Source organism: Sturnus vulgaris, chromosome 2 (assembly GCF_052056855.1).
Source record: "Sturnus vulgaris isolate bStuVul1 chromosome 2, bStuVul1.hap1, whole genome shotgun sequence".
Taxonomy (NCBI): domain Eukaryota; kingdom Metazoa; phylum Chordata; class Aves; order Passeriformes; family Sturnidae; genus Sturnus; species Sturnus vulgaris.
This window is the reverse complement of record NC_142244.1, coordinates 44,975,635-44,996,223: the sequence shown is the minus strand read 5'-3', so window position 1 is coordinate 44,996,223 and position 20,589 is coordinate 44,975,635. Positions and strand designations below refer to the sequence as shown.

The following is a 20,589-nucleotide window of genomic DNA, read 5'->3' as shown; positions in this document are numbered from 1 at the left end:
GGCACCTTCACCCTCCTAAGTCTGACCTAGAATGCTTACGGGGCACTTCTCAGCAAAAAAAGGTGGTTAAGGATGCAGGAAACTAGAAAAAAACTCCACATCTCTTCATCAAAGGAATTCATTCCAGACTGAGAGATAGCCTGGAATGGAAGGAAATGCTGTCTAGCAAATGCAGTTGGACTCAGAGGAGCATCTCACCCAGTGTCACGCAGGAAATAGCCCCTTGTGCTGGAGAAGATGGCACATGGCAGTCAAAGGGCAGGCACTGTAATGCAGAAGGGAGTACCTAGCCAGGGACAGCTTGCTAATAGGAGCTTCTAAAAGGTTGATCTTATGGTCAGTTTTATTTTTGGGATGTTTTAGAGACCAAAGTACAACCTGCAGAATAGCATTTTAATGGTTTTTGCAGCACACATCGTGCTGAAGTGCATTGCCCATGAATGGTAAAACCAGAGTATCGGAGAGACAAGCTGGATGACCTTGAGCAGCACAGAATTGATTTGCAGTGAAATGGAACAGCCTGAAAATGAGTAAAGAGGTCACTCATATAGAGATTAATAGCAAAAGTATTTCCTGTTAAATGACATATTACTGGTTATTGAAGAGGGGAAAAGAAAATTTCTCAGTGTACTAGGCATGAGACCAATGAGGCTGTAGTTGCATCTTTTCTGGAATACTTTGTACAGTTCTGTTCTCCATGGTACAGAGCTACCACATTTTTCTTGGACTGAGTTCAGGGACAATGGGAGAGAAGAGGACATTTCTTACTAAGGGCCAAGACAGCTTGGCTTGCTTAGTGTAATAAAACGGATGCTGAGAGAAGATATAACATCTCTTCAGAATTACTGCAGGAAGCAAACTTGGGAGGGGAAGAAAAGGATAAAGCTGGTACTTACATAAGTGCAATAAAGATAAATTTAGCTTGGAAACAGCCAACCAGTCTGAGGGGTTTTGAAGAGACAGCCTGGGAGAGCCTTTCACGTTTTGTGTCCTGGTGTTTAATTGCATAATCAAAATTTGCCATTCAGATAAAAATGACAAAGGAGGAATTGCAGCATATTTACAATGAATGCTAGTTGATTTGTGTGTTTTTTTAATAATTGCTTAACTTCAGTATGCAGCAGATTAGCTATTAGCAAATCTCTTGTACATGGAGATATGAGGACAGGCCTCTGTGTGATAAATAGAAAAAATAAAGGTAATGCACCATTTGCACAGCATGGTAATGAAGTCCTGCACACTTTCTTTTGGGTATAAGTAGCAAACAGGATGCTCATAGGCATAGTAGTGTCAGCTGACATCTGATTTTTCAAAGGAATAACATTTGAACAAGTATTATATGACCTTTTAGACAGATCAGTTAAAAGTCAGTGTCTCAGACATTCTTTCATTATGCACCCAGCAATGCCTATTTCCAGAGCTAGGTGAAGGATGAAGAGGAGTATTGACAAAGCACAACTTGTTAAATGTATTCTTCTGCTTCAGTTTTACTTCAGTTTTTCATAAATAAATGCAACAAACTGCAGTTAACCCAAGTCATTATTACAGTCTTAAACTTTTGAAATTTTAAGTATCTTATGTTTCCCGTTCATTTATAGCTAGTAAATGTGTCAGAAAAATCAAGAGGGATTTTATATGTTGACTTGCACTAGTATTAACTTAGCTGATAAGGTTATAACTACTGATATGTAGTGGCAGCTGGGTTTCAGAAACTCAAATTATGTCTTTTTTGACGGGCAAGAATCACACTATTACATTTGAGATCAGACAGTTTGGTGGCTGTTTGACCTTTTGTTACTGACTTCAAAATACTCTTGTCATGGATGGCCTGCCTTTATGGGTCTATATCAAGAAATAGAAAAGAAAATTCAATATGATTAAAGTTATTTGTTAATTTCTTAGCTGTTCCAGTAATAGCTGGCATCAGTGGTAAAATTTACTCATTTACTTCCAGTTTGGATATTGCTGCTTTCACATATCAGCTACCTGGATTTGTTAATGCTTGCACTGCCAAATAAAGGAGCTTGTTGACATTGATAGTAGGCTCTTTTAGCAGAGTATGGGTTATTATCTGGAGAGACAAGGTCAATTCACATCTAACCTTCTTGAAAGACACTGGCCCACACTTAATGTTTCATTGCAAGGCATGATTCCCAGATTACAAACCATCATTGTTCCATGCTCTCCAAATTCAGTAACTTATATTTTAATGTTTGGTCACCAGAGCTGAAAGAGCAGTGGTTTAGCCATTACTGTAAGAAAAATGCAGCCTCTGGCTTCCTAGTAGCCTGCTGTAGGTATCTTTCAGCATCCTTAGGAGGTGTTAATAAATATCATTCTGATACTAAATTAAATCCAGCAATGTGACAAAACGAAAGTATGGTACAAGAATAAGATATTTGAAAGCATGAATCTATATGCTTATATTTATAGAAATTGGAGTATACTAAAATGCCACATGAGATATTAAATTTAATCAATTGAAGTGTATAGCCTTGAATATGTATCACAGCATTTTTTTAAATGGAACTATGATTTTTCTTTTGCCTCTAACATATAAGAGCATTTCCGTTATACAGCATGTTCTGAGTTTGGAGTTTATTTGCTTGAAATACGTGTCACTTTGTACAGGAAATGTAATACCTGTAAATTTAATTGTTAGTGAGAATATAGGTACTATTGCTGGGGGCAGGAAAAAAAAAAGAAATATTTACAGGTTATTATACTTTGTTGTTACTATATACAAATACAAGTTTATCTGCTTATCAGCTACCTGTCTGCACATTGCTCTAAATGCAATACATACACGTTGACTGTTGTTCAACAATGGGCATCATGGAGTTTCTGTTTATTAATCTAAATCTTAGGATAATTTTGTCTCTTTTTTCTTCAACTTGCAGTTTACTCTAATTTTTCCTTACAGACCTTCCATTGTCTTTCATCCCTAATTCTTAAATTCCAGGGAGAGCTCACAACTTCTTTTTGTTTCTATACTGGACCTCTTTGAACATGCCCCATTTCACCCATGATTTGTTTCTGCAGGATTTTCTGTGTGTCTCAGTACATCCCTTAGTCCCATTCTTCTGTAAATTTCTAGAAACTGCTTTTTTTGGATCATTTATAGTTGTGGTGTCTGAATACCACAAATGGGGTGACCACAGGCAGATCTCAACACTTCAGCTTCTCTGTCTTTTTTCTTCGTTTACTTCATTCTTCCCCCTTCTCATGCTTACTTGGCCCAAGAACAAGAACATGCCTGCATTTTGACCCGTTCTCCCTCACTTCCCTTCTGAGAGGAAGGGCACAATAGAGAAGGTGGCTCCTTTAGGAGAGGACCTTACTGAACTGGTGGGCCCTAATCATCAGTCAGGAGGCTGCCTCGACTCTTCTTAATCACAGCTCTTTTGAAAACCTCTCCCACTCACTGAAGTGGAGAACATCGCCTCAACTTTCATGAGCAATATTTTGTAGTTTTTCTGTCAGATGAACATTTTTTTACCAAAACTAATCCAATCACCCCAGAAACCTGCAGATTAAGGAAAAGGATTGGCAGAGAAGCTTATAGAGGTGTGGGGCTGCTTCTTGGCACTGGAGAGAGCTGTCAGTGTGCTGTGCTTGTCCTGTGGTGGCTATTGCCTATCCCAGGCATCCTTCCTCATGGTAGTCATGCACCAAGGTGACAAAAGACTAACCTCTACAGTGAAAAACTATGTTTAAAAAGTGAAGAATCACAGTGCTTCTTTCTTTTAATTTGAGGACCAGGCAGTAAGTCAGCATAGCTGGGAGGGCTTGCATGTTTTGCCACATGGCTAATACAACAAAATGAGTCATGCATGACAACATGCTTCTCCAACTGGCGAGCTTCCCAGCCACATCCCGGGTGTTTTTCTGATGCCTCTCTGTTCCTACTCAGCCTACCAAGCCCCATGGCTTCAATAGAGCAGAGCCTGTGCTGCTGCAGGTCATGGACCCCCAGGCTGCAAATCATCTTCCTCAGGAACCAGAGCTATCTGGTTCTGCAGTCTCATATGTCATTGGTAGCTGTGGTTTTGCATCATGATCTCCACTTGAAAGTCCTGGGTCAAACACTGATTATTCCCTGTGACTCCTTGTCACTTATTGGTGATCAGTGGTGGGAGACAGGCTATAAAGTCATCTGTGAAGGAGAGAGTAGCTTTTATTTGTCTGAAACAGAGCCAGGAACAATATATCAATGTCCATACATATTTAACTCTGAGGACTGACTCAGAATTTGTCTTGCTGAGGTGTAATCTTGGAAGTTGATGTTTGGAAGTCATTTTTCTTCATTGAGTGTAGGTGCTATCAGAAGGTGATTGGTAGTCCTGTTGTTTTGCCTGTATTTTTGCTGCTTGTAGAACTGTTAATTCAATGCTTAGATGAAGTCTCTAGTAAAGTTTTTATGTTACCATGACACAAATACAAAAATAGAAGCACTATTGTCAAGGTCATGTAGCCAAATTATTGCCAACCTGTTCCTGATTCAATAAGAAAAGATATTATAATTTTGCTGGTTTTTAAAATGTTTAAATTAAAAGTTTTAATGTTGTTTTAAGTAATGAAGAAGCACCATCAAAACAACAGCCAAAGCAATCGCAGGCAAATTCACATGAACGAGGTAGAATGAATTGAACAGATAGCACTGAAAATAGATTTGTCCTTCAGTTTCTGCTAGGGGCAATGGTGAGAAGGAAGAGAGGGTTTTGTAATGATGAGAACCACTTTGATATTATTATTTGAAATAGCTGTAAGCAGAAGCCATAGATAATAATAATCTCCAAACTGTAGAGGTTGAAAGCACTGAGAAGCCAAGAATGACTGCAGCTGCCTTGAGTGGTGGTGGAACAAAGCCATGGAGTTGTGAATAGTTTATGCAGATTGAATATAATCAGAGTTGAAATGTGCAGTCATCAGGTTTGAGATCCAAGAAGCAGGTGGTACACGTGTCTATATCAGGATTTTGGAGGGGTTTCCTGGCACAAACCAACTCAAAGAATCACAAACTAAAGAAACAGTTTTGATATCTGAGTTGAGATAAAACAAGTGGTCCATCCCTTTGAACACAAGACTACAGTCTTCTCAAAACATTCAGTGAAGCAAATTGTTTCTGTTTTAAAATAATGCTTTAGAACTCAATGCCACTTTTTTTCCCCTGGAAGTGCTAAATGGAAGCTAATGACAGAGGGGAAATTATTTCCAAGTTTTGCAACTGGCTGCCTTTACCAGAGGATTCATGAGCTTTTCAAATACATTTTTATTTAATTTAAATTGTGGCTTGTCAAGAGCTGGGCAACCAAATGTGTAGAGAATGTGGCCAAGGTAGGCATATTCAGAATGGTGTATGACTTGATTATAGCTTGCAGATCTCTTTACTGTTTCTAAGAAAAAAAATCTGCATTGAAAATTTCACCAGTGTTTTTCTTCTGCATTCTTAGCACAAAATGACCATATAATTATTAACTTTTTAATTGCTGTGCAGCTTCAGTGGTCACTTAGTGATGGGATTTCTTAATTTCTATTACTCTTAAATACTGAAGAAGAAGAAACAGTAACAGTATTGGATAAACAGTCTTGTGACTTTTGAGTCATTTAAATATTTTTCTCTATCAAATGAAAAACATTAAAAAACCAAGTGTATTGATTCTGGATCTGAAAGCAGCTCTGTTTGTTCTTGACTAAAGGAACATTTTATTGGTGAATTAGCAAATTATGAGATCAATTTTCTGTTTTCCATTCCTAAGAAATAATTTAATATATGCATATATATATGTGTGGTCCAATACAGGATCAAGTCTAGTGAGCATCAGCTGTGCAGTTTCCTTTCCATTTCCCCTTTCAGTTGCCAGCCTAAAAAAAAGCTTATCAGATACTGAGTCAGTAAGAAATTTTAAGCCAAGGCGTTGATCCATCTTTCTTAAACCTTTTCATTATAAATTCTATTATTAGAAATTAAAATCTTGGTATGCTGTCACTTCAGTCCCCTTACCTGCATATTCTTGCCAATCATTAGCTAGTCACTGCATGTGTGTGTTTAATAACCATTCAGTAATGCTGCCTTTTTTTCCCATTTTTCACGGTTTAGTTATTCCAGCTGGAAATCAGTAAAGCTGCCAAAAGATTAAAGAAATGGCTCCTTCTTTATTTAAGTAGTGATTGCTCATCACTGGTCAGACAGGTGGATTGGGATTTAGGTGACCACATGTCAATATCTACATTTTTGACATCTGTATCTAAGATCATCTTCCCAGGTTCCCTTTATAGAGACAATGGAGACAAAAATGCATTTTCAGGGTCCACTGTCATCTCAAGTAAAGCTTCTAAAACAGATCAGATGGTTTGCACCCTAGAAATGCCAGATTTAGTTTACTGTAAATGGAAACGAGACTAACTAGCATAGATGTTGGCTTTGTAGATGTCCAGAGATAGATTATATGAATCCCAGCCCTGTACTCAATGCCCAGGGATTCTGTGCAATGACACTGTTAATGGGAATGTACTATGGCTGGTTTTTTTGATGTAACAAAACAGAGTGAAGTGACGATCATGTTCTGTTCAGCACAAGTACCAGAAGCAGTACAGTCATGTTAGCACTAGTTTTCAAATGGATTAGATTACTCTGTTTTTCACCTTGACTAAGTAGAACCAGGGAATTAGCATGTTCACATTCTTTCCAACACATCATTTGGCAACTGTATTATTACTCTGATTGTAGACATACAGAGATGGTGTTTAATATTTTTGTTGGCAGATGAATGTAATGTCCTTGACCAGATTAGGTCCTGCTATGCAAAGCAGCATATATCAGATTGGTATTATTATTACTGTTATTGTTGATAATAATAACAATAATAATAATAACGATAATAATAGTAGTAGTAGTAGTAAACAATAATAATAATAACCCATTCTTCTCCAAGCAAGCTCAAAAGGAGTTTATAAGCATTGAAAAGGGAGGAACCTGAATAGAAGTAGCTTTATTGAGGAGTGACACATGGCGAGGGACTTTTGCATTAGAAAGGGTTAGGAAAAGGGACAGATGCTGAATGCTGAAACCTTTTTTAGATTCTGTCGTTAATTTAGGATATTGCCTTAACGGTGATTTTTCCTGTGTGTTTCTCCCCTTAGGATGATTTCCAGCATGCAGCCTCAGAAACCAACTGGGAGTCAGTCACAAGCTCTGTCTCAGTAAGTAGTTTCTCACTGTTTTTCCCATGGATGGATTGAAAGGGTGGATTGAATCCAGCTCTATAAAATGGCATCTGTACAGAGAAACCATGTATTCACCTTTGAAAAAGGATGAATAAAGTTTTTATCCAACTGATGCTGGATTCAAACAGTATGTTTCTAGGGATAAAAGATTCAGGACATGCCCTTAACTGTTGTAAACATGTGAGACAGCCATTGGGAAAAATTTCTTGCTTTCAAACTCACCCTGCCAGTGTGAAAATACAAGATAAAGCCTTAAAAATTTTAATCATAGAATGTCTTGACTTACATGGAAGACTTTACGTAAAGCAGGCTGGCAGGAAAATTGATCTGGCCTTTCATTGTTAATGCTGAGAATTTTTTTTAAATGTTTCCAATAAAATATTATATCCAAAGTCAGATACAGTTACACCATATTCAGCAATGAAGTGAAACTTGAGAGAAAAATTAAGAATTAAAAAAATCCAGGTAATCTAATATAAAATCTTAATTTTCTCTTCATTACCTTTGATTTGTGTCGTTGGCAAAAAATCTGTCCTCTACCATTTCCCAGTGCTGGAGAATGGCATAGTAGCATGAGAATTCATAATATGGGCAGTCCTCTTCTGTGTGCTTTGCTGCCTGCTCTGCGCCACTTCACTGTTCTTGTTAACTCCTCTTAAAACACATGAGATAGGGGTAAGTGCTTAAAGCAGACTTGAGACCAGTATCTGAAGCATTCATGGAAGAGAGCTTAGTGATGGCACCTTTGTCACAGTAGCTGCCAGGAGAAGCTGGTGAAGGAGCTGTAAATAAAATACGAGTAAATTCTACTGATCAGGGTCCAATCAAGACAGCAAGTAGAGAGAAAATTCTGAGCTGCCAAAATTAGAAGATGTTAAGCCAATCTCACTTGTGTTTACTCTTAATTTTGCAAATGACACTTGCCCTTCATGATACGATTCACTGATTGCCTGGAACCAACTGTGCTGAAAGTCTCGAGGAGTAATGTTAGCAGGGCTGAGATCTACTGGATGTGCCAAGCAGGAGATGCTAGAACAGTTTTACTAAAAGACACAAATTCATTTTTCATTCTAATGTGGGCTTAGGAAAAAAAAATCAATGTGATGGAATATTTTGTTTAAAAATATGGTAGGCTGATGTTTGAAAAGGTGAGCCTAGGGCTCCCTCATCAGGTAACTATGTAAATGAGACTAAGACATGGTAAATGCCATGTTAGTTAACATCCTTAACACCATAAAATGTGCAATATACCAAACAATAACCCAGTATCCTTTTAATATTGAAAAATCAAGTTTATTTTTTTGCATTTTTTTTAATTGTTTTTAATGTGTTGCCACTAAGTTCAGTACAAATATTACAGGTAGCAAGCTGATGCCCAAGGTCACATGGAAACCTGTAGATAAACCAGAAGCAGAACCTCGGATTCATTGGTTTCCCCAAGTCATTCCCTATCTAATAAAATACTCTCTCCAGCATTACATTGCACCCACAAGTCCTTTTAATCCTCAGAGAAAATAAGGCAGGGAGATTGAGCAATTTTTCACAAAGGCACCAAGGAAAATGTCTGAGGACATCCAAGTTCTTCAGGAGAGAAAGATTCAGAGTTTCTGTTATGGTCTTGAGAGGCAGAAGGACAAACTCAGACCTGTCAGTCTTGGACAAGATGACATACAATTCTGCTGATGCTCAGGTAGCATGGCAGGTCTGAGTTTCTTCTCTCAAACCCACATGTAACCTGTAGGGACACATATTGAGAAAGTAAGAAAATTACAGCCTGAAAAAATATTCCAGTCTGGAGCTTTTCAGTTCTGTTCCCAGCCGATAAGCTGGTCCAGCTCAAGGCTAGGGAGAATTTCTCCCAGGGTGATATCTTAGTCAAAATTTTAAAAAATTAATAACAAAGATAGAACACTTGTTGTGGTGCATAACCAGGCCCTGGGAATGGGGTGTCTTCTCTCTAAACCAATCATCTTTTCTCTGCTCTTGGAATTACGAGTCATGCTATAAAACCAAGTGTGTTTCTGAATAAACGTCTCTCTTTCTCCCTGTCATGAAAGACGACCATGTAGCTGTGCATTTTATTTCTGCCGCACTTAAAGGGTTAAAACCCCTTTCCACAGCTACAGTAACCCAAAGACTTCTTTTAGGATATAGACACATTAAAACTCTCAGAATGAAAATTTTAGAGTGAGCAAATTCTTTCTTCCCCTTCTGAGGTCATATTACAGAATTATATTTTGGTTTGGTTTTTTTTTTGTTTGGGTGTTTTTCTCAGAAAATTAAAAAATGCTTCTGCCCTTAACCCGTCATGGCAAACTCAGGGAAAAAAGAGAAACAAAATCCAACTCCTTATAAGGTTAGTTTCCATTATATGTAAAGTAATTTTATGACCAACAAAAAACTGTGATGCACATTGAATTGCCTCTCAGGCTCACAATAGAGATAGGAAAGTGAAAAGAATGAGCGAACAGATATTAAGGGCAAGAGCACATAACAAAAAAAGATACCTTTGTGTTCTAGTAAATTAAAAATGTATTCTGTACTTTTAAGAATTGCAAAGGAGGTACATAATGTGGAAGATCTTTTCTCCTCATTGCTTCTTACATTTTCTTTTACCCTCTCTTTGCATGTGATCTCAGAAATCAGATTACAACAAGCACAAACTCTCCTAAAGCCAGCGCCTCATTCTTGGCAGGACAAAAGAGAGGCAGTTGGGTTGGCAGCTTTGAAGTTGCTTTTGGGCCTGTCACATGATGTTGCTGCCAGGAGGCTATCTCAGCTGTTGAAATAATTCCTCTTGATTTGGCTGTCACTGAGAAAAAGTTAAGCTTTCTTCTGTGTTTGAACGAGGCTGCACAAATCTCTTGAGTAGGAGCTTTTATTTGAAAAGAAAATGGGGAATCTCAGCTGCCTGCATGAGTTTCAAATGCGCTGCATATTCACAGCTTGACCTCCACTTCTGTAATTAAAGGTACAGTTGAACATGTGGGAAAAAAACTCCTGCACTGAGTAAGCCACACACCTGTGGCCTGTTTTTTATGCGCCTGTTTCTTCAGCCTCCTTGGACCACCTCTCTCACTTTTTGGAAGGCAGTCAGGGTCTGATCTTTCCCTGCTGGACTGCCGTGAGTTCCACCAAGCTCTCCCCAGTAAGAAAGTAGCGTTTAGGTGCTTTTTCCTTTTGTAACCTCAGCAGCTGTGTTAGCACACTGCATGATGCTGGCTGCAGCATGTCTCTTCTGCACCATTGCTTTAGATAACAATGCTGGGTTCGCTTTGCTGGTGTGAGCTTTTCAACTGCTGGGGCTTCCATCTCTGACAGTCTCTATTCCAAGCCATGTAGAGGTCAGGAGGGAGGCTTCAAGACTTCCTTTTCGAGGGGTCATGAATTTTTACAGGCCTCTGCACTGTGTCTTGGGACTGCACTAGAGAGGCATTGCAGTCACGAGTGGGTCCACTGAAACTTCTTGGGCTGTTGGTTGGTAAGCTGTAAAGTGCAGCTGTGCTTTCTTGACTGCACTACTGTTATGTTTGCTGTTCCTTCTCTTCCTGATTTTTAATAATTTGGACTGTCCATATTTTCAGCAAACATATGCAGGAGAATGTCAAGAATTGTCAGTTTTGTGATACAGCTTATTACTTGTGGTGTTAAATACAATTGTTTCATTTTAAAATATATATACTTTAAAATCATTGTAGGAGGAATTGAAGGACACAATCCTGCAAAAAATGAGTGAATTCACTCAAATGAGTTGACCATCCAATTACGACCCAAGCGAGTGAAGTTAATCACAAAGATTAATAGTTTAACATAGGCATTTACTTGGGAGATGAGGCAAAAAAAATATTTTGAGAAGCCATTAATTTTAACTGGCATAGTTCTGCTGTGTTACTCCAGAGCTGGGTTTTATGAAAGATTTTAGGTTTCTAGGGTTTTCTCCCCAACATTTGAACTTAAAAGACCAAACAATTAATGTACTATAGTATGCCTGTTATTGGACAGAATTGATTGTGGTCCTTTGGAAAGTAAGAGATCTGCATTAATAGTTTTTTTGTACATATTTTACATCCTATTTGGCCTTGTGCTTGGATAAGGGAAAAAGTGATATCAAGACAGTGAACATTGTGATTCTAAATTAAGAATTTTAAAAATGTTTCAAGTCCTCTTCAATAAAACTGAAAATGCCGCAATCATTCTGTTGAAGTCAAATTGTACCAGACATTCAGTGGGAACACTCAGAGAATGGTACTTGGTCTTTACTAGTGGAAAATAAATATTCCATTTGGTATTATGATATAATTGAGAGGATATTACTATGCTGGTCATCCATTCATTGTTATATTGCTGAGATCATAGAATTATAGAATGGCTAGGGTTGGAAGGTTCCTTAGAGATCACCTATTTCAATCCCTTTGTAGCGGGCAGGGATGACTTTCACTGGACCAGGCTGCTCACAGCCCTCTCCAACCTGACTCTGAACAGTCAGGGATGGGGCATCCACAGACTCTTTCAGCATCCTGTTCCAGTGTCTCACCACACTCACAGTAAATAATTTATTCCTCAAATCTAATCCAGACCTTCTCTCTGTCATTTTAAAGCCATTCCACCTTGTCTTATCACTACCTGCTCTTGTAAAAGGTTTCTCTTCATCTTTCTTGTAGGCTCCCTTCAGGCATTGGAAGGCCACAGTCAGGTCACCCTTTTCTTCTCTAGGCTGAACAATGCCAATTCTCTTAGTCTTTCCTCCATCCCTCTGATCATCCTGGTGTCCCTCCTCTGGGCTCTCTCCAGCAGGTCCCTGTGCTCCCTGTGCTGGGCCCCCAGAGCTGATGCAGCACTGCAGGTGGGGTCTCAGCAGAGCAGAGCAGAGGGGCAGAATCCCCTCCCTGGCCCTGCTGCCCACGCTGCTTTGGATGCAGCCCAGGACACCTTTGGCTTTCCTGGCTGCAAGCAAACTGTGAGGTCATGTCCAGCCTCTCACCCACCAGCATCTCCCAAGATCCAAATATCTTGTTTATCTGTTTGTTTAGTAAGTTGTATTTTTGGTAAAAGGTCAGTTCAATGTAAATTCATCAGTGTTTTGTAATACATTTAATTTTGGGTAATAAAGGGCCATTTTTCCAAGTCTCTAAATATGCCAAATTTGTTTTCCAAATTGACCAGAGCAAGATAGTCTAGTGGACCCTTTGCATTTGTCTTTCTCTGCTGTGGTTTCTGATCTGCCTCATGTGAAATAACCAACAGAACTGGCATCTCCATTTCTGTGGCCATGGCTATCACAGTGCTTTCAAAAGACATTTTCATTACATTTTTGTGTATATGCAAAGAATCATCCCTTTGAGGAGTGCATGTAAATACTGTCAGTCCACCAGTGGCAGTGCTTTTGCTCCCTGCATCTCCTCTGGGATTTGCTTGGGAATTTCTTGGTATCTCTTCTCCTTACAAAAAGAAAACACAGGTATAGCAAAGTACTGGCCCAAAGACTTGAAAAGATGGCCCGAAGTAACTGTTTCACTCAATAATGAAACAAGTTTGTCAATAACTGTTTTCAGTTGTTTGAAGTGATGCTGTAATTTATTCCAAGTACACTGAGATGTATGTCACTCTTAGGGGGTATCCTATCCCTCTCCATCAGTGACTGACCCTACGCTCACGGCAGAAGCACTGGATCAGACCATTGCTGCATTTGACACCGTGGAGGATCTGCTCAAACACTTTAACCCAGACTCCTGGCAAGAAGATCTTGAGAATCTCTACACAGACAGTGGGCACCATTATCGAGGCAGGAGCTACCATGACAGGAAGTCCAAAGGTAGGAAAAGACTTTGGGACATACTTATGCCTACTTTGGGACAAGGACAGGATATTCCTTCTCTCCTCATAGGAAAGTCCATCAGTCAGGTATTACATTCTATTGCTCATGTTCCTGTTGGAGTCACAGAGCAATGTACCACCCATTAAAACCTGGGATGTCTATTTTAATCCTTAATCAATTTCCAGGTAGGATCTCACTTGAGAAATCACATTGCAAACTGCCCTTTTTTATGACAAATTCACAAATAAAAACCCAGGTCCACATGTAAAGACAGATGGTTTTCAGCTTTACCCTCTTAAGCATTGCATTGTGTATAAAGCATGGGGCTTCTAATTACCTGTGTTATCATCCTTCTTTAAATACCTGCTTAGGGACTGTTCTCTGTTGAGTGAGGAATAATCACTTTTATCACATTGTGCTTAGGGAAGCATCTGGTGCAGACACCTGTATGTGCAGCTGGGTTTTTTAGGATGTGAACATCTCACTGTTTTTCATTATGTTGGCAGGGAACATTATTATGGTTTAACATCTTTGTATGTAATTGAGCAAAGCACACATTTTTGGGTTATGTTTCTTGTTTCCTTCTGTTAGTTCAAATCATCCACCAAATGGTAAAGCAAAGGGGCGTTTAGCTGGCAGTACAAAGCCATAATGATAAAGAAACACTATTGAGAGGACACAGTTGTGCTCTGGGGTAACCATGCACTGAAAGGCCTGATGAAATTTCCCTTCATGTGCAGTACAGATGTAGGAGGTCTGTTAGGATTCTCCTGGATGACAATCGCTGTAGTTTTCACAGAAGATCTGAAGGATTTTATTTGATTTCTCTTGCTGTCATCTATTTTCAAGTTGTGTATTCACATGCATTCTTCTTTATAACTTTAAAAATATAATTCTCAAATCACAGTTCCAATTCTGTGCAATCTACCATTTATTTACATCTCAGATCCCATCTCCCATACCATAAGCATGTTCTAAGGAGGGAGAGAGGATTGTAGTTCCGTGTTTGTACCTTACTTGTTACCAAATGTTGCTCTTAAAAGGGATATGTAGATCGCATCTGTATTAAGGAAAACTGGGTCAAGAAGTGTTCCCAGGCCCTGAAATACAATCACCATATTGCTAAATTGTCAGCCTGGTCATTGCTGTGCCTGAACCAGGATCTGGGAGGGGCTACCTGCCATTCATGTGTCCATCCACCTTGACTTGGAGAGTAGGAGGTGAATGGTAGGAATGTGGGCTGTCCCGTGGCTGTTGTCCTTGGAGCAGAATAACTTCAGGCACATCTAATGTTTTAGTAGACACAGTACTGGTGTACAGTTTCCAAGACAGGTTGGCTTTCTTTGTTTCTGGCCTCAGCACTTCAAAGGAATCTGTGATGAAGCCCTGAGCACCTATTCAGCAAAAAGTGAAACCCTTTACTGTGCTCCCTCTTGGCATGTCAAAAATTTCAGGCAACCACCACACCTGCTGGTAGGGAAAATCTTCACCTAAGTGTCACTGCATGACTTTCAAGAGTGGTTTGATCTCTGTGAGGGTGTGTGGAACATGATCTGTGTGTCCCTTACTCATCCAGGCTGGATTTGGCACCAGTAGATATGTATAAAAAAAGAAATGAAGGGTTTGTTCTGTTTTTAATAGAAGCTGATTAGAATTCTGGAACCTGTACTGGTTCTGTTCTCCAGATATCATTTCATTCTCACATCATATTTGGCCCAGTGTCCCATATATTTAAATAACCACATAAATATAAAATAGCATTTGATGCTTTATTGATGCTAATTATGCAGGCTACTGGTATCAAACTGATCTGGTAGTGCTCAGAAAATTCAGGTGCATAACGTTTTTTTTTCTTTTATTATAAATGTAATTCAGCTTCTTAAGTAGCAAGAAGCCAAACATTTTTCCAGTTACATTTTTAATACTCAGTTTCTTTTAATAGGATTTTTTGTTGATGGTAGTAGTTTGGTTACAGGAAAAAGAAAAAAAGTTTTATAATAGTTTTCCATTTGTTTTCAAATGAAAGGCCAAATTCCCTGACTGTTAGCGGCTCTCTGGGCTAAAGTACCTTACCACAATGAAATATTTTTAAAATTTCAGTTAAGATTTTTTATTTAGTCATAAACTTTTGACAAGATTAAAGGCTTGTTCTTGGAGGATGTGAGGAGTAAGGAATAGCTTTAACAAATCCTTAAATTAGGAATGCTTGGTGGCTTTTAAACACAGACCGTGCGGATCTCTGAGGAATGTTTATAGGCACTGGGGTAACCTTGCAGCAAAGAGAGCAGTAGATTATATCATAATTTATTTCAGATACCAATCTGTTTAGACTTACAGCTTGGGTTTTATTTTTTTATCCTAAGTTAGAACAACCCTGAGGCACGTAAGAACAATTTGATGTTATCTCTGCCTATCTCACAACATTTTGAGATCACGCCATATAAATGGTATAAATTAATCACTGATAATTTCACTTCTATCTAACCTTCTGCCCATGCCATACTCTGGCACAACACTGAGCTAAAAGAGGCAGTGTTGCTGAATACTGATTTTGATAACAGAGATGGGTGATAAATGAAATATAAATGGTATGTTTTCTTAATTTGCCAATTAATAATCTACAAATATCAAGGTCAGGCAAATAAGAAGAGAGTATTTTATCATAGCTGAAACTCACAGAATCAGGGAATAGATGAAGTAGGAAGACACCTCAAGAACTTAAATGCCCTTCCTCAAGGTAGAGTCATCAACAGAAGGTTTCTCATGACCATGCCAAGTCAGGTTTTTAATATCTCCAAGAATGGAGGCTGCTCAGTCTCTCTAGAACCACACTCTGAACAAAACCAAACAACAAACAAACAAACAAACAAACAAACAAACAAACAGTAGTTTTCAACAGTTAAATGGGTTTTCCTATGTTAAAATTTGAGTCCAGAAACTTTTGTTCTTTCAAAGTAGACTCCAGCTCCATCTTTGTTTCTTCCCATCATTGCTGCACTGATGGACGAAAACAAGCTGTAGTGAGGTTCAACAAGGCCAAGTGCTGGGTCCTGCTCCTTGGACACAACAACCCCAGGCAGTGCTACAGGCTGGGGGCAGTGGCTGGAAAAATGCCTGACAGAAAAGGACCCGGGGGTGCTGGCAAACAGCAGCTGAACATGATGCAGGGTGTGCCCAGGTGGCCAAGAAGGCCAATGGCATCCTGGCCTGGCTCAGCAATGGTGTGGCCAGCAGGAGCAGGGCAGTGACCGTCCCCCTGTACTGGGCACTGCTGAGGCCACAGCTCCAATCCTGTGTTCAGTTCTGGGCCCCTCCCTGCAAGAAAGACATGGAGGGGCTGGAGCGTGTCCAGAGAAGGGAACGGAGCTGGGGAAGGGTCTGGAGCACAAGTGCTGTGAGGAGCAGCTGAGGGAGCTGGGGGTGTTTGGTCTGGAGAAAAGGAGGCTCAGGGGAGACCTCATCACTCTGCAGCTGCCTGAAAGGAGGGGGTAGCCTGGTGGGGTCAGCCTCTTCTGCCAGGTAACAAGGGACAGGATGGGAGGAAACGTCCTCAAGTAGCAACAAGGGAGGTTTAGATAGGATATTAGGGAAAAGAATTTCATAGAAAGCATCATCAGGCATTGGAACAGACTGCCCAGGGAAAGTGGTGGAGTCGCCATCCCAGGAAATGTTCAGAAGGTGTGTGGATGTTGCATGTGAGGATATGGTTTAGAGATTATGGCAGTGCTTGATTTATGGTTGTATTTTTGATCTTTGAAGGTCTTTTCCAAGGGTTCTATGATTTTTTTGTATTTGTACACATTAATATATGAATATACAGTCCCTTCCTGGATACCTCTTGCAAGTGCCTGAATATTGAAGTGTGTGTTGATTAAATTTGTATTTATGGTAACTCCATTCAGTCTACAAAATCTGATCTCACACCTCTACAATACTGATGTGCAATTCTGTTAAGTGCTTTTCTTTCTATTGAAACCAAAATTGCATTTCTATTGAAATTTCTATTGCATTTCTCACTATTGAAGTGAGATATTGGTATGAAATGTGTCTCACCAATAACTACATGCAGTTTGAAATTTAGTTCTGTGTATGTTCAGCAAAGTTTGCTGTTAGCTACTCCAGTGAAAGCTGACTGTAAAATCACAGTGCAATCCAGACTGGCAGGACAGAAAATAAAGGGGAAGACACATTCAGACTTTCCCAATTCTGAAATGAGAGGCCTTGTATAAGCTATAAACTACAGTGTACACCTACATGAAAATATGATAGACATTTCAAATAACCTGTGCAGTTGTAAATATACTCATAAAGACTTGCTACCAATTGCTGCATTTTAGAAACTCTTAAAGTATGAATATTCAGCTTTATATTCATCCTAGGCTCTTAGAAAAAAAGCAGGTCATACCAAAGTATATATTTTAAAATAATTCCTTTTACATTGCTGTAATATATTGCTGACCTCAGTGTCACAGTAATTTGGTTATTACAAATCTTAAGCATCTGCAGAAAGATATTACTGGCTATTGGGTTATTTAATACTGCTCATAGCAAGAAAACAAGCAAAGAAGTAAACATCCATGCTTCACAATTATGTTGAAATTCTTCCCAAACAGGTTTTTATTCTTCTAGAGAGTTCAGACATGTTTCAAGGAAGCATCTTCATCCTAGTTTGAATTTCTGAAAGCATGAATTTATCTGGTTAATAGTATTAGAAGAACTTCTAAGAGGTACTGTTGTAAACAGTTCAATCAGTCAATTAAACATTATTTAACTTTTCCCACATATTTGTTTGCATTTCTGTTTTGCTGTTGTCTCTGATTTTTTACCTCCCATTGAGTAAGGATTTTTAATTAAAAAAAAGACCTCCACCTGTGAAATGGGTACAAAAGAAGAAAGAAAGTAAAAAGAACGAGTTAACTATTTCTCACACAGAAATAAATCCAAATGTCGTGGGGCTGGTACCCATAGAAAGGGGTTATCTTTAGAAAGGAATTGAGTGCTTTGGTTTGTTTTCCCATAAATAAACCTTGGAAGCAGGAACACATGTAGATAGATACATTCTGATAATTAACAAGACTACCCCTGCCTCTAAGCTCATTTTCTTTTTTGGAAATAGTACACAAGAAGCCTTTGGCTATCAGAAGAAATTAATCAGGTGGGACATTCTTGCAATAGCATCTGTCTGCAGAGACAGCTTTACAAGTTAAATAAATAAACACTTGCTGGCATAACCACACTGCTCTCTGGAAGGGGAGTAGTGAGGTCAGACCATGGGTCTTCACAGAATATTTCTGCTGTTCATTGCCAAATCAGTTCCCAAAATCAGGCAAGTTTTACCATGTTCTTAACAATAGTTTCTGATTGTCATTACTTAAAATGGTCTAGCAAGAAGGTAACATTTTAGTGTTATTTCTCAGAGGCTTGCAAGTAGTGGCCAACAAATTACTGCAAAGTCCATGTACTCTTCCTTGAAAGATTCTGGGATGGCTGCCAGCAAGTTGCAGTGCATCAGACAGGCAGTGCAAGCATTACAAACACTGAATGTTCGCTCATTGGTGGCAAATTTGAGTATTCAAGTACATGGAATACCTTCCTAAAGTGCTGGTAATTTAAAGTATTCCCTGTGCTTAAAAAACAATATCTCTCCCACCCTTGTTCAGTTAGGAACCAAGTTGTCTGTTACATGCAAGCTGCCCACATTCATTCATTACACAATTCAATTCAGATCTACATTCCTACCTTCTCCCTCTGTGACAAATGAGATTTTCCCTCGTGTGTTATGCGATGTAATTGTTGGTCACTGCAGTGAAAGGTTTTCTTATTAAACCCTTTTTTTTTAAATGCTAGTGAAACTTATAGCATGTTATTTATCACTGGAATAAGCTGCTCTTTTCCATTGATTTCAATGAAGCTGTGTCAAATAGTTTGGCCTGCTTTTGCTATTTGACCTGTACCACAGCTGATAATTGCTTTGCCAGTCCATAATAGGCCTATATATTTTGCCCTGTGTTCCATGAAAACAGCTATAATCCTACTGAAATCTTGATCTTTCATTCCTCGAAAATAATAGTTGCAGTATTGAGAAAGTTTGTCTTGGTGCTGTAATTCTGCAGTAAGTGCAAATTGCAAGTTCTTCTTAGCTCCCATGAGAAGGATTTAGATAGCTCCCAAGTTTCCAGGTATATTTTAAAAATTGCTTATTGTGATATCATTAAGCTTGGACAATGGAACTGTCAAAACCATCAGCCATATGTGTTGAAGTCTAAAAGCCACGAGGTTTGGTCAAAATTTGGTATGGAGAAGAATTATTTCATCAATGTCAGAGCATTTAGATTATTTAACCAGCAGAAGATGCGACTGGGAAATTATATTTCATTTGTTATTGCAATATAATTGTGAGGATATCATTATGTTGATAATCCCAGTGTTCTTTGTTAGATTGTTGAGATCATAGAATCACAGAATGGTTTAGACTGGACGGGATCTTAGAGATCATCTAGTTCCAATGCCCGTGCTGGGGACAGAGACTCCTTGCACCAGACCAGGTTGCTCAAAGTCCATCCAACCTAGAACACTTACAGGGATGGGGCATGCACAACCTCTCTGGGCAACCTTTTCTGGTGCCTCACCAGCCTCACAGTAAAGAATTTCTTCCTAATATCTAATCTAAGCCTACCTTTTTTCAGTATGAAGCAATATACCCTGGTCCTATCACTACTTGCCCTTGTAAAAAGTCACTGTCCAGCTGATTTGTGAATTTTCCAACTGAAGTTCAGCCACACCATAGCTTCAGTCAGATACAGCACTGCTCTGAATGTCTTTGATGGCTTTTACAGTTCCTCTAGTTTGCATGCAGGTCTTTAGCAGTATTGACCCCAGCGTTACCCTGTGGGGAACACAAATATTAACCAGCTACCAGTTTTACTAGGAATTGCTGACCATTTTCCTCAAGTCTCTGAGATATTCCAGTTATCTACTGAATTTGTAGTCCACCTATTCCATTATATCTCAGAAATCGCTCCAAGGATGCTATGGATCACTTTCAAAAATCAGCAGATGCCTCTGCTGCTTTCACCTCATCCAGCAAGACAGATGTCTCATCATAGCCGACTCTGAGGTTGGTCTTGTTAAATCTTTCTGGATGTTCCCAGTCATCCCCTTGTCTGTCATGTGCCTGGGCATTGCTTCCAGGAAGAATTTTCCCCTTAATTTTATCATGCTGACCAGTCTGTACCTGCCTGAATCCTTCTTGCCTTGCTTGTAGATGGCTCTGACATGCAGTACAGGAATACCATGGCAAAGTGGCTACCCTCTCTTACACCTTAGCTCTGCTCTGTGACTGATGCCTGAAAAAAGTGTAGAATGTTCAGATGTGATGATGTTAAGACCATGTGTGAATTTGAAACAGATAAAGTGTTAAAAGCAACTCTAACAGACCACCTGTCTTTTTAAAATTAATCAGTGATCAGTAGCAGAGGTTTTCTCCTCAATCTTTAAGGCCTTTTTCAGAATTAAACATGGCATTAGCTGCAGTCTCTGATTTCAGT

At 39.2% G+C, this 20,589-nt stretch overlaps 1 protein-coding gene across 4 annotated transcripts in view; it reads left to right on the top strand.

Annotated features, from left to right (window-relative positions):
• PDGFD (platelet derived growth factor D) overlaps nt 1-20,589 on the top strand; it is a 139,600-nt gene that overhangs the window by 102,288 nt on the left and 16,723 nt on the right. For all 4 annotated transcript variants that reach the window (XM_014886593.2, XM_014886591.2, XM_014886594.2 and 1 more), the window contains 2 exons: nt 7,144-7,203; nt 12,838-13,039. In XM_014886593.2, coding sequence (XP_014742079.1) covers nt 7,144-7,203; nt 12,838-13,039 — 262 coding nt within the window. The remainder of the gene's footprint in view (nt 1-7,143; nt 7,204-12,837; nt 13,040-20,589) is intronic.